General features: G+C 43.1%; 1 protein-coding gene across 2 annotated transcripts in view; it reads left to right on the top strand.

The window, feature by feature from the left end:
• c7h1orf210 (chromosome 7 C1orf210 homolog) overlaps nucleotides 1–14,142 on the top strand; it is a 70,005-nt gene that overhangs the window by 19,305 nt on the left and 36,558 nt on the right. For both annotated transcript variants that reach the window (XM_072574562.1, XM_072574561.1), the window contains exon 3: nucleotides 10,568–11,081. In XM_072574562.1, coding sequence (XP_072430663.1) covers nucleotides 10,568–11,081 — 514 coding nt within the window. The remainder of the gene's footprint in view (nucleotides 1–10,567; nucleotides 11,082–14,142) is intronic.

The raw sequence follows: 14,142 nt of genomic DNA on the forward strand, positions 1-14,142 counted from the left end.
TCCTTTATTGGTCAGAGTACTGAGTACAGAAATTGGGAGTCATGTTGCGGCTGTATAAAAGTTTGGTTTGACCACTTTTGGAATATTGTATGCAATTCTGGTCTCCTTCTTATCGTAAGGCTGTTAGAGTAATCAAGTCACAGAATTGTACAGTATGGAAACAGACCCTTCAGTCCAACTCGTCCATGCCGACCAGATATCCCAACCCAATCTAGTCCCACCTGCCAGTACCCGGCACATATCCCTCTAAACCCTTCATATTCATATAGCCATCCAAATGTCTTTTAAATTGTACTAGCCTCCACACTTCCTCTGGCAGCTCATTCCATACACGTGCCACCCTCTGCGTGAAAAGATTGCCCCTTAGGTCTCTTTTATATCTTGCCCCTCTCATCCTAAACCTATGCCCTCTAGTTCTGGACTCCCCCACACCAGGGAAAAGACCTTGTCTATTTACCCTATCCACGCCTCTCATGATTTTATAGACCTCTATAAGGTCACCCCTCAGCCTCCGACGCTCCAGGGAAAACAGCCTCAGCCCATTCAGCCTCTCCCTATAGCTCAAATTCTCCAACCTGGCAACATCCTTGTAAATCTTTTCTGAACCCTTTTAAGTTTCACAACATCCTTCCGATAGGAATGAGACCAGAATTGCACGCAATATTCCAAAAGTGGCCTCCCAACTCCTGAACTCAATATGCTTACTAATAAAGGAAAGCATACCAAACGCCTTCTTCACTATCCTTTTCCCTGTGGTGTGGGAGTCCAGATCTAGAAGGCATAGGTTTAGGATAAGAGGGGAAAGATATAAAAGACATCCAAGGAACAACTTTTCCATAAAGAGGGTGGTGAGTGTGTGGAATGAGCTGCCAGAGGAAGTGGTGGAGGCTGGTACAATTGCAACATTTAAAAGGCATCTGGATGGGTATGTGAATGGCAAGGGTTTGGAGGGATATGGGCTGGATGCTGGCAAGTGGGAATAGATTGGGTTGCGATACCTGGTCGGCATGGACGGGTTGGACCAAAGGGTCTGTTTCCGTGGTGTACATCTCTATGACTGTATGATTTTATGAATGTATGCTTTATTGAAAACCAAAACAAGACCTCTTTAATTGCTAGCCATTGTATAACTATCTTGAAACCTATTAGATTAATGTTTCTAATCCACTATGACATGCTTCCACCACATACCATTATAATTTTCTCTGCTTTAATTTAAAACACTGGTTTCAGATTGAACTATATTTTTTCAAGGAAAATTCTACCACACTGTGGTCACCGTTCCTTACAGATTATTGTCTAAATTTTTTTTAATCAGACCTTTCCATGGAGATGTGATAATGTAATGGTAATGTCACTGGACTCGTAGCCAGAAGTATAGACTAATGTTCTCTGGGTTCAAATCGCACCTTGGCAGATAGAGACACTTTAATTCAATTTTTAAAGAAGCTAGTCCTATGTTTGTAAAAACCCATCTGGTCCACTAATGCCCATTAAGAAAGGAAATCTGCTATCCTTACTGGGTCTGTCTTATAATGGGACCAACAGCAATGCCCTCTAGATAATTCGGCATGGGCATGAACGTTGGCCAAGCCAGCGATGCCCACATCCCATGAATTAATACAAAAGTTGCATAATATTAGATCTTAAGTAGCTGTGTCCCAGGTGATTCTTCCAACTATTATTTCCAGAAAACTATTTCCAACGTATTCCAGGAGTTTTTCCTCCAATACATTAGTGTTCATTAGATTCACTCAGCGTATATGTAGTCAGCCATGATTGGTGCACTCCACTTGCTCTTTGCATCTCTAATTTCCTGATTTATAACATGCCTTACAGTACACTACTGTCTGGTTGCCTATAAACCACTTCTACCAAGGCTGCTTTCTCTTTCATCTGTATAGAGAAAGCAGAGTTAACATTTCCAGTGACCCTTCTTCAGAATACCCTCATCAGGATATTGGTCCTAATATTGGAGTCATAGAGTCATAGGTATGTACAGCACAGAAACAGACCCTTCAGTCCAACCTGTCCATGCTGACTAGATATCCTAGCTTAATCTAGTCCCATTTGCCTGCACTTGGCCCATATCCCTCCAGAGAAAACAACCCCAGCTTATTCAGCCTCTCCCTATAATTCAAATCCTCCAATCATGGCAACATCTTTGTAAATCTTTTCTGAACCCTTTCAAGTTTCACGATATCCTTCCAATAGGAGCGAGACCAGAACTGCACGCAATATTCCAAAAGTGGCCTAACTAATGTCCTGTACAGCCGCAACATGACCTCCCAATTCCTATATTCAATGCTCTGACCAATAAAGGAAAGCATCCCAAATGCCTTCTTCACTATTCTATCAACCTATTACTCCTCTTTTAAAGGACTGTACTCCAAGGTCTCTTTGTTCCTGCTAAGATCTAGCCTCTCCTCCTTGTACTGGTTCCACCTGCTACAGGACTAGTTCCAATGTCTACATGTTCATTCACTCAATTTCTCTGTGTTTATACTCATTAGGATATTGGACTGCATGCAGTCCTGAGATTACTGCCTTCGATGGCCTGCTTTCAAGTCTCTTGCCAAGTTTCCTAAATTCTACTTTCAGGGACTTATTCCCCTCCATATATTGTTGGTGCCCATGTGAACTATGATCTCTGGGGCCTGACAGATATCTTTGTGGCATCCTTAAATACAGGTGAGGTGCCGGAGAACTGGAGGGTTGCTCATGTTGTCCCCCTTACAAGAAGGGTAGTAGGGATATTCTGGGTAACTACAGGCCAGTAAGCCTGACATCAGTAGTGGGAAAGTTGCTGGAGAAGGTACTGAGGGATAGGATCTATTTATATTTAAGAAAAGAATGGGCTTATCAGTGATAGGCAACATGGTTTTGTGTGGGGTAGATTGTGCCTTACTAACAATAGAGTTCTTCGAGGAAGTGAGCAAGTTGATAGATGAAGGAAGGGCTATTGATGTCATAAACATGGACTATAGCAAGGCGTTTGATAAGGTTCCCCATGGTAGACTAATGGAGAAAGTGAAGTCACATGGTGTGCAGGGTGTTCTAGCTAGGTGGATTAAGATCTGGTTGAGCAACAGAAGGCAGAGAGTAGTAGTTGAAGGGAGTTTCTCGAACTGAAGAAAGGTGACCAGTGGTGTTCCACAGGGGTCAGTGTTGGAGCCACAGTTGTTTGTAATATACATAAATGATCTGGAAGATGGCACTGTTAGTATGATCAGCAAGTTTACAGATGACACGAAGATTGGTGGAGTAGCAGAAAGCATAAGGAACTGTCAGAGAATACAGGAGGATATAGATAGACTGGAGAGTTGGGCGGAAAAGTGGCAGATGGTTTTCAATCCAGACAAATGTGAGGTGATGCATTTAGGCAAGACTAATTCTAGATCAAATTGTACAATGAACGGAAGAGCCTTGGGAAAAGTTGATGGGCAGAGAGATCTGGGAGTTCAGGTCCATTGTACCCTGAAGGTTTCTGCACAGGCGGATAGAGTGGTCATGAAGGCATATAGAGTGCTTGCCTTCATTGGATGAGGTATTGAGTACAAGAGCTGGCAAGTCATGTTAAAATTGTACAAGACATTGGTTCGGCTGCATTTAGAATACAGTGTACAGTTCTGGTCGCCACATTACCAAAAGGATGTGGACGCTTTGGAGAGGGTGCAGAGAAGGTTTACAAGGATGTTGCTTGGTATGGAAGGTGCTAGCTATGAAGAAAGGTTGAGTAGGTTAGGTTTATTTTCATTAGAAAATAGGAGATTGAGGGGGGACCTGATTGAGGTTTACAAAATCATGAAGGGCATAGACAAGGTGGATAGAGACAAGCTTTTTCCCGGGGTGAAGGATTCAATAACAAGAGGTCACTCTTTCAAGGTGAGAGGTGGAATGTTTAAGGGGGATACACATGGCAAGTACTTCACACAGAGGGTGGTGTGCATTTGGAATGCATTACCAGCAGAGGTGGTAGAGGCAGGCACGGTATATTCACTTAAGATGCGTCTGGACAGATGCATGAGGAGGTGGGGAGCAGAAGGATACAGATTGGACAATAGGTTTAGACAATTGATTTGTATCGGTTCAGGCTAGGAGGGCTGAAAGGCCTGTTCCTGGGCTGTAAATTTCTTTGTTCTCTGACGCTTTAACGTCCCCAAACAAAATCTCCTGCCACAACTCTGCGCTGTCCTTGACCATAAGACCATAAGACTTAGGAGTGGAAGTAAGGCCATTCGGCCCATCAAGTCCACTCCGCCATTCAATCACGGCTGATGGGCATTTCAACGCCATTTACCCGCACTCTCCGTGTAGCCCTTAATTCTTTGCAAAATCAAGAATTTAACAATCTCTGCCTTGAAGACACTTAACGTCCCGGCCTCCACTGTGCTCCATGGCAATGAATTCCACAGGCCCACCACTCTCTGGCTGAAGAAATGTTTCCTCATTTCCATTCTAAATTGACCGCCTCTAGTTCTAAGGCTGTGCCCACGGATCCTAGTATCCCCACCTAAACGGAAACAAATTCCCAGCATCCACCCTTTCTAAGCCATGCGTTGTCTTGTAAGTTTCTATTAGATCTCCCCTCAACCTTCTAAATTCTAATGAATACAATCCCAGGACCCTCAGCCATTCATCATATGTTAGGCCTACCATTCCAGGGATTATCCGTGCGAATCTCCGCTGGACACGCTCCAGTGCCAGTATGTCCTTCTTGAAGTGTGGAGCCCAGAACTGAACACAGTATTGTAAATGGGACCTAACTGGAGCTTTATAAAGTCTTAGTAAATCATCATTGCTTTTATATTCCAACCCACTTGAGAGAAATGACAACATTACATTTGCTTTCTTAACCACAGACTCAATCTGCAAGTCAACCTTTAGAGAATCTTGGACTAGCACTCCCAGATTCCTTTGTACTTTGATTTTATAAATTTTCTCACCGTTTAGAAAATAGTCCATGCCTGTATTCTTTTTCCCAAAGGGCAAGACCTCTCATTTGCTCACGTTCAATTTCAACAGCCATTTCCTGGACCACTCTCCTAAACTGTCTAAATCTTTTTGCAGCCTCCCCACCTCCTCTGTACTACCTGCCTATCCACCTAACCTTGTACCATTGGCGAACTTCGCCAGAATGCCCTCAGTCCCTTCATCCAGATCAATAATATATAAAGTGAGCAGCTGCGGCCCCAACACTGAACCCTACAGGACACCAATTGTCACCAGCTGCCATTCCAAAAACCAACTCTTTGCCTTCTGTCAGACAGCCAATCCTCAATCCATGCAAGTAGCTCACCTTGAACACCAGGGGCCCTCACCTTACTCAGCAGCCTCCCGTGAGGCACCTTATCAAACATCTTTGGGAAGTCGAGGTAGATAACATCCACTGGGTTTCCCTGGTCTAACCTACTTGTTACTTCTTCAAAGAATTCTAACAGGTTTGTCAGGCATGACCTCTCCTTACTAAATCCATGCTGAATTATTCTAATCCAACCCTGCCCTTCCAAGAATTTAGAAATCTCACCCTTAATGATAAATTCTAGAATTTTATTACAACCAAGGTTAGGCTAATCGGCCCATAACTTTCCATTGACCTTTGAACCAGTATGGCAACTTGCCATTTGGATTATTATCTCTGGCCACAGAAATTCCAGTTTAGATTAGATTAGGTTAGATTCCCTACAGTGTGGAAACAGGCCCTTTGGCCCAACCAGTCCACACCAACCCTCCGGAGAGTAACCCACCCAGACCAATTGCACATAACGCTGTGGGCAAGTTAGCATGGCCAATTCACCTGACCTGCGCATCTTTGGACTATGGGAGGAAACTGGAGCACCTGGAGAAAACCCACACAGAAACGGGGAGAATGTACAAACTCCAAACAGACAGTCGCCTGAGGCGGGAATCAAACCTGGAAGCCTAATGTTGTGAGGCAGCAGTGCTAACCACTGAGCCAACATGTCACCCTTTTCCCCAATCAAATCACCTACCACTATTGCCCTTTTTTAAGTTCTTTTCCCCACATCTGTGAAGCTAATCCATTTGTGTTGCATCCACATAGCACAAGACATGCTTTCCACACAGCTGAACTGTCCTACCATGTCTTGCATCTATTTCAGATATTTACTTTAAACAGAAGATGACAAAGCACAAAGTGGGCGGCACAGTGGCACAGTGGTTAGCACTGCTACCTCACAGCGCCAGAGACCCGGGTTCAATTCCCGCCTCAGGCGACTGACTGTGTGGAGTTTGCACATTCTCCCCGTGTCTGCGTGGGTTGCCTCCGGGTGCTCCGGTTTCCTCCCACAGTCCAAAGATGTGCAGGTCAGGTGAATTGGCCATGCTAAATTGCCCGTAGTGTTAGGTTAGGGGTATGGGTGGGTTGCGCTTCGGCAGGGCGGTGTAGACTTGTTGGGCCGAAGGGCCTGTTTCCACACCGTAAGTAATCTAATCTAATCTAAGTAATCTAATCTAATCTAATAAAAAATAACTCATCAGTCTATTCTCTGACTACTTGTCTGAGTCCTTCTCTCGACTGCTTCTCTAGGTGATGCCGAATGCCTGTTGTGAGGTCCTCCTCATGCCCACATGCCTGCCTGTTGCTGGCTGAAAATAACTGGGCTGAATTTTGCCATGCTCCTCTGTCATGACAGAAAGGAGTGTTGACCCTGCTTTGGATGTAGGTGACACATTGTCGGCAGCTAGTTAATGGGGCACTGTTGTTGAATTTGGTTCTGATAGAATTATCACTTGTTGAGTGCAGTAAACACCAGCCACCGATGATATCATGGGGACTTGGGCAAAGTAAAGAGGGATCTGTAGAAGACAGACTTGAGGTTTGTGAGATCCTACCAGTCGCTATACTAATATGGGTTACCACAAAGCCATAGGACTATAAGAAATGGAACAGGAGTAGGTGGTTCAGCCTCTCAAGCCTGCTCCACCATTCAATAAGACCATGACATTTCTCAGATCTACTTCCTTGCATTTGCCCCATAAACCTTGAATCCTCTGCTGATCAAGAATCCATCTCAGCCTTAAATATACACAAGGAATGTAATTATACTCATTTATGTAATTTGTGAAGAGGTTGCAGTAATGCATTAAATTTAACATTTTTTTACTCAGCATTCTCTCCCAGTGATTCCTGAAGAAGGGCTTATGCCCGAAACGTCGATTCTCATGCTCCTTTGATGCTGCCTGACCTACTACGCTTTTCCAGCAACACATTTTCAAGCTCTGATCTCCAGCATCTGCCGTCCTCACTTTCTCCTATTCTCTCCCAGTTAGACTAGACGTATGGCTATCCTAATCCAATTTTGGGCTTGAAGGTACCCACACACAACTGGCATCAAGGCTGTTGGAGCTGCTGGCTCAATCAGATGACTGGCCGCTCAGTGGGCTTGGCCATTGATCAAACTGCAGCTGAACAGAGTTGGTGTCTCAATGATAGGGTGCCCTCAAGGTAAATTAAGGTAGTTTGGAGAAGCCAGTGTCTGGCAATCAGGCCTCCGTGATCAGGGGTGACGATGGTGAAGTATTGAAGGCACTGTCGCTGCAAGAGTGTCTGCTTTATGGACAATGGAGTGTCTATAAAGGAGAGACTTCCTACATTGATCTCAGTGGAAGGCCACCCAAGTTTTCCTGGGCAATATTCCCAGTAAAGATGTGCGCAGAGGCAGAAGTGCGGCTTGATTAGACACTTCAGTATTTTAATTGGCCACCTGGAAAACTGGGTCTGTACTACTAACTTTCCCACAGCTGGTATTCTGGCAAAGTGACAGGAAGATTTTGGGTCCCCTTGCCCCATCATTTTGCCAATCATCCCTCCTCAAAGCCAATGGCCTGGGAAACTGTTGACTTGCCCTCTGGTTGTGAGCATTTATGAATAAAAACAATGGCTGGGCCTCAAATGTAGAAAAATGTCACAGAAGCATAGATAGAAAACAAAAATGAACTACTGAATCATAGAAGGAGATGTTGAGGGAAAGGCTGGATTAGGTCTGATATTGGACATGAGGATTATGGTGCAGAATACCCAGTAACTGATCCCAGAGAGGCAGTCAACAAGCAAGCTATGCACTGTTTAGTTAACTGCATCATTTGTTTTTTTGTCTTTCATTCATGGGATGAGGACATCACTGGCTAGGCTAGCATTTATTGCCCATCTAGTGGGAAGTTAAGAGTCAACCACATTGCTTTGGGTCTGGAGTCTCAGGTAGGTCAGACCAGGCAGTTTCTTTCCCTAAAGGACATTAGTGAACAAGATGGGTTTTTCCTGACAATTAACAATGGATTCATGGTTGCCATTAGCCTCTTAATTCCAGATATTTTTTAATTGTATTCAAATTCCACCATCTTCCATGGTGGGATTTGAACCATCATGTCCCTTCACTCTGCAGAGTATTAATAGGCTTGAAAGAGGTGGAGGGAGGATTCTGCCCTGAGCTGAACAAGAAGACCCACAGCTGGTCCTTGCAGCATCTCTGGGAGCAGTGACCACTGCTGGGACTGCATTAAGACTCCTTGAACTAGTGACTCATGAAAAAAGGTGAGGTAGGTGGGCATTTCAGCAGCATATGAAATTCATGTATAGGTAGAGGCAGGTGAGATAGAGGTGGAAGTCGGTGACCTTTTCTTCTGCACCAGCCAGCTTCATTTCTCCTTATACCTGGACTCGAGGGCTTGCCTTATGAGGATAAGTTGAATAAGGATGGACTTTTCTCTCTGGAGAGAAGGAGGAAGAGACGTGACCTGATCGAGGTAAACAAGATAATGGGAGGAATAGATAGAGTCAATAGCCAGAGACTTTTCCCCAGGGCAGGATTGACTGGTACGAGGGGTCATTGTTTTAAGTTATTAGGAGAAAGGTATAGAGGAGACATGAGAGGTAGGTTCTTTACGCTGAGAGTTGTAAATGCATGAATGCGTTGCCAGTGGTGGTGGTAGAGGCAGAGTCATTAGGGACATTTAAGCGACTGCTGGACATGCACATGGATAGCAGTGAGTTGAGGGGTGCATAGATTGTTATTTTATTTTACATTAGGATTAACCCTCGGCACAACAACGTAGGCCAAAGGGCTGTACTTTTCTATGTTCTATATATACTCCATCTGACTAACGGAGGGGACTTGGATCAAAAGCTCAGCTAGAAAAGCAATCCACCTGAGCTGGCCTGAGACAATTACTGGAGAGGGAATGGAGTTCATAGCAAAAGTGCATAGTTTCTTTTAGGCACCAATAATCAATATCTTTAATTCCCTTAGAGGGAATGACAGTTCATCTAAGATTAATGTGTCTAGCAGAGGTAGAAATCCAATTTGAACTCAAGAGGAAGTTGGGCACAAATTTAGAAGACAGAAACTGGTTCAAGTACTTTAGGGAGGAAAGCAAGATTAGAGTTGAGACAGCAATTTTTAAAATCGGTACAGAGGGTGGTTCTTTTGGGAAGGGAGTGATGATGACCTATTTGAAATACAATGAATGTAAGGGCATAGAATAAGGAAATGCAATTGCAGATAAATACAATGCAGTGGTTAGACATAAATTTGTCAGTGATTAAAAGTCATGATGTTAGAGAATTGGATGTTGTCGCTGTGAGTGTGGGTAAGAGGAAGTGAATGTAGGGAGATATTAGCTTGGAAATGTGGACATTAGTGAAAGGATTCAGAAGAGAGTGGGCAAGAATGGAAATCAAGGCAACTCAGGTTTTAAAGTCAACATTAAGAAGATCAAGTTAATTGATCCACTGCCATTTTCTAATTGGCACAAAGAGGTTCTATTACTTTTGATTTGTGTCTACTGGCAAGTGGCCATCAGTTTCACAACTGTTTCCTCATTAGGCAGGGATCCAAAAGACACCCACACTGGCAAAAGCAACCACTATATTGTATTTGGGTTAACCCTGCATTGATCCCAAATACGTGTTGTGGGTTCAAGCACAGGTGGAGCAAGGGCAAGGATTTTCAGAGGCACTGTAAAGTTAATTTATAAAACATGATGAAAGCAATGAACAGTACATAACTTGAGTACCCGAAACGTCGATTTCGCTGCTCGTTGGATGCTGCCTGAACTGCTGTGCTCTTCCAGCACCACTAATCCAGTACATAACTTGAGTACTGTTGACTTAACGACTAGATGGTAAATTGTTACATGAAGTGGTTTCCAATCACATGATTGTATAATTCTCTGAAATAAGTTGAAACATTATCTAACTTTTTTAGGGCGCCAGATGGTTTATTTCTGGTCTTTCTAAATGACTCTGTTCTCAATTCTGCCAAACGGGTAGTTTTTCTATAATGCGATGGCTGCATTCTTGTGCAACCCCACATTATATAGAAAAATCGTGCTTTCGAAACAATGCTTAAAGTGTTGGTGATGTGCAGCCAATACATGTTTTAAAAGTTCACACTTTAGGAACAGTGTCTCCAGTTCATCAATCACATTATAGCGAATTCGTGTTTTAACAAAATGCAAGTTGTAGCAGAACGACCTGTACTTGAAAATTTGAATTTTATTTGGGGAAATATCGTAATATAAAATGGGATTGTTATATATTTCTCAGGCCTCAGCAATCTGCACTGGGAGGAATCTCACAAAGGTGCCAGAAGATCTTCCCGCCAATTTAACTAGTTTGGATTTATCGGACAACTCAGTGGATGCAACGGATCAAGAAAACAATAAGAGACTGCAGGCATTCAGAAATCTGGTCTTTCTCAATCTTTCAAACAATCACATGCCAACTTTGACTCCTGAGACCTTTATGAATCTGCAGAAGCTGAAGGTAATGGATCTGAGTCACTGCGAGATCGATTTGCTCCACCCCAGAGCTTTCAATGGTCTTTTAAGTTTAAAGATCCTGATGCTGAACAATAACAGAATAAAGGATTTGGCAACTCAGTTCCTCAGTGATGGGCAGGAATTGTCAATGTTGAACCTGGCCAATAACAAGCTGACCACAGTCACCATCCAGTTGTTGGAGAAATTTGAAAGAATACGTGAAGTTCGACTACAAGGAAATTCTTGGGTCTGTGACTGCAATCTGTACCCACTACAGAAATGGTTGATGCTACGGTTTGGTAAGTAATTAATTGATTAGCAAGTTAAGGTCAATTTCAGAGAAGGGCAGGGGATCTGCGAAAACACTGGACTGTCTGTCTAATCCTTGTCATTGTGGGTATCTCTAGCTTAGAACAGAGAAGGTAATTTCAGCTGAACCTGCCTATTGAAAAACTAATAGGTGCAGTCAGTTATCCCTGTTACAGCCCACTTCAATAGAGAAATATCAGACACCTGTAACACATACAGCCTGTCCATCCACATGGGTTTATTGTGTTGTGCTTTTTGTTACAAATATTCATTGACTATCCTAAACATAGTGCAAAACATGCTTTCAGTTTTGATGTTGTCTATCACACATGGCTGTCTATATCAGAATAAGCATCAGCTGGGATCTCTATAAGATCAGGCCCTCAGTTACACATATTTCATAGTCCAGAACTGACAGTCCAACCTATTACACAGCAAAGCCAATCATTCACTAATTAATAATAGGGATCAACCAGTAGTGTTCCCTTACATGTCTATGATTCTATGACTTTAAGACCATAAGACATAGGAGCAGAAATTAGGCCATTCAGCCCATTGTGTCTGCTCCACCATTCAATCATGGCTGATAGGTTTTTCAACCCCATTCTCCTGCTTTCTCACTGTAACCCTTGATCCCCTTGATACTCAAGAACCTATCTATCTCAATCTTAAATATAATCAATGACCTTTGGCCTTGACAGCCTTCTGTGACAATGAATTCCACAGTTTCACCACTCTCCGGCTGAAGAAGTCTCTCCTTATCTCTGTTCTAAAAGTTCTTCCCTTTACTCCAAGGCTGTGCCCTCGGGTCCTGGTCTCTCCTAACAATGGAAGCATCCACTCTGTCCATGCCATTTAGTATTCTGTAAGCTTCAATTAGATACCCTTTCATCCTTCTAAACTCCATTGAGTATAGATCTAGAGTTTTCAAACGTTCCTCATACCTTAAGCTTTTCTTCCTGGCATCATTTTCATGAACCTCCTCTGAACACACTGCAGGGCTAATACATCTTTCCTGAGTTATGGGGTTCAAACCTGCATACAATACTCTAAATGTGGTCTGCCCAGAGCCTTATAGAGGCTCAGAAGTACATGCCTGCTTTTATAATCAAATCCTCTCAAAATAAATGCCATCATTGCATTTGCCTTCCTAACTACGGACTCAACTTGCAAGTTTACCTTGAGAGAATCCTGAACTAGAACTCTCAAGTCTCTTTGCACTTCAGACTTCTGAATTTTCTCCCCAGTTTGAAAATCGCCCATGCCTCTATTCTTCCTACCAAAGTGCATGACCTCATACTTTCCCACATTGTACTCTATCTGCCATTTCTTTGCCCACTCTCCTAACCTGTCCAAATCCTTCTTCGGCCTCCCCACCTCCGCAGTGCTATCTGTCCCTCTACCTATCTTTGTATCATCTGTAAACTTCGCCAGAATGCGCTCAGTTCCTTCATTTCGATTGTTAATGTAGAAAGTGAAATACTGAGCCTTGCAGAACACCACTTGTCACTGACTGCCATCCTGAAAAGGACCCTTTTATCCCCCCTCTCTGCTTTCTGCCAGACATCCAAGCTTCTATCCATGCTAGCACCTTGCTCCTGACATCATGGGCCCTTATCTTACTCAGTAGCCTTCTGTGTAGCACCTTGTCAAAGGCATTCTTGAAGTCCAGGTAAATAACAACCATTGGCTTTCCTTGGTCTGACCTGTTCATTACTTCCAAAAAGAATTCTAGCAGATTTGTCCAGCATGACCTACCCTTGATGAAACCATGCTGATTTTACCCTATTTTAGCATATACTTCCAAGTATTCAGAAATCTCATCCTTCTCAATGGATTCCAGCATCTTACCCACAATTGAGGTTAGGCTAATCAGTCTGTAATTTTCCAATTTGCTGTACTCTCTTTTTAAACGGGGGTGTCATGTTAGCGATTTTCCAGTCAACTGAGATCCTCCCTGATTCTAGTAATTCCTGAAAGATCACTAATGCCTCCACTATCTCTTCGGCTATCTCCCTTAGACATCTGGGGTGTAGTCCATCCACCTTCAGACTATTCAGTTTTTCTGGCATCTTCTCCTTGATGATGGCCTCCATACTCAGCTCTGCCCCCTCACTCTCTTGAACATTTGTGATATTACTTGTGTCTTCCACCAAGAAGACTGATGCAAAATAATTATTCAGTTCCTCAGTCATTTCATTGTTCCCCACTGCTATCTCTTCAGCATCATTTTCCAGTGACCCAATTTCCACTTTTGCCTCTATTTTGCCCTTTTCATATCAAAAGAAACTCTTACAATCTTCCTTTATTACTGGATAGCTTATCCTCATATTTAATCTTCTCCCTCCTTATTTCTTTTTTTTGTTGCCCTCTGTTGATCTTTGTAAGCTTCCCAATCCTCTGGTTTTCTACTGTCCTTTGCCACATTACGTGTTTTTTCTTTTGCCTTTATGCTATCCCTGATTTCCCTAGTCAGCCATGGTTGCCACATGCTCCCTGTACCATGCTTCTTTTTCCTCGGAATGAATCTCTGCTGTGTCTCCTGAAATACTCCCAGAAACTCCTGCCACTGTCTTTCCTGCTCCTCTTCCAATCAATTCTACCCAGCTTCTCCCTCATGTCTCTGTGGTTGCCTTTATTCAGCTGTAATACTATTACTTGTGATTCTATCTACTCCCTCTCAAATTGCAGAGTAAATTCAATCATAATATGCTCACTGCCTCCTAAGGGTTCCTTCACCTTAAGCTTTCTTATCAAATCTGCCTCACTGCACAACACTGAATCCAATATTTCCTGTTTCCTAGTGGGGTCCACCACAAACTGCTCCAAAAAGCCATCTTAAAGACATTCCACAAATCCCTTTTCTTGCAATCCACAACCAACCTGATATACCAGTCCACTGCATATTGAAATTCCACATGATCACTGTTACTTTGTCTTTCCTACAAATCTTTTCTATTTCCTGGTGTAATTTGCATCCCAGCTCCTGACTCCAAATATTTTTTTTTAACCTTTGCAGTTCCTCAATTCTACTCACATGGATTCTACACC

This window comes from Chiloscyllium punctatum, chromosome 7 (assembly GCF_047496795.1).
Source record: "Chiloscyllium punctatum isolate Juve2018m chromosome 7, sChiPun1.3, whole genome shotgun sequence".
In the NCBI taxonomy this organism is placed as follows: Eukaryota; Metazoa; Chordata; class Chondrichthyes; order Orectolobiformes; family Hemiscylliidae; genus Chiloscyllium; species Chiloscyllium punctatum.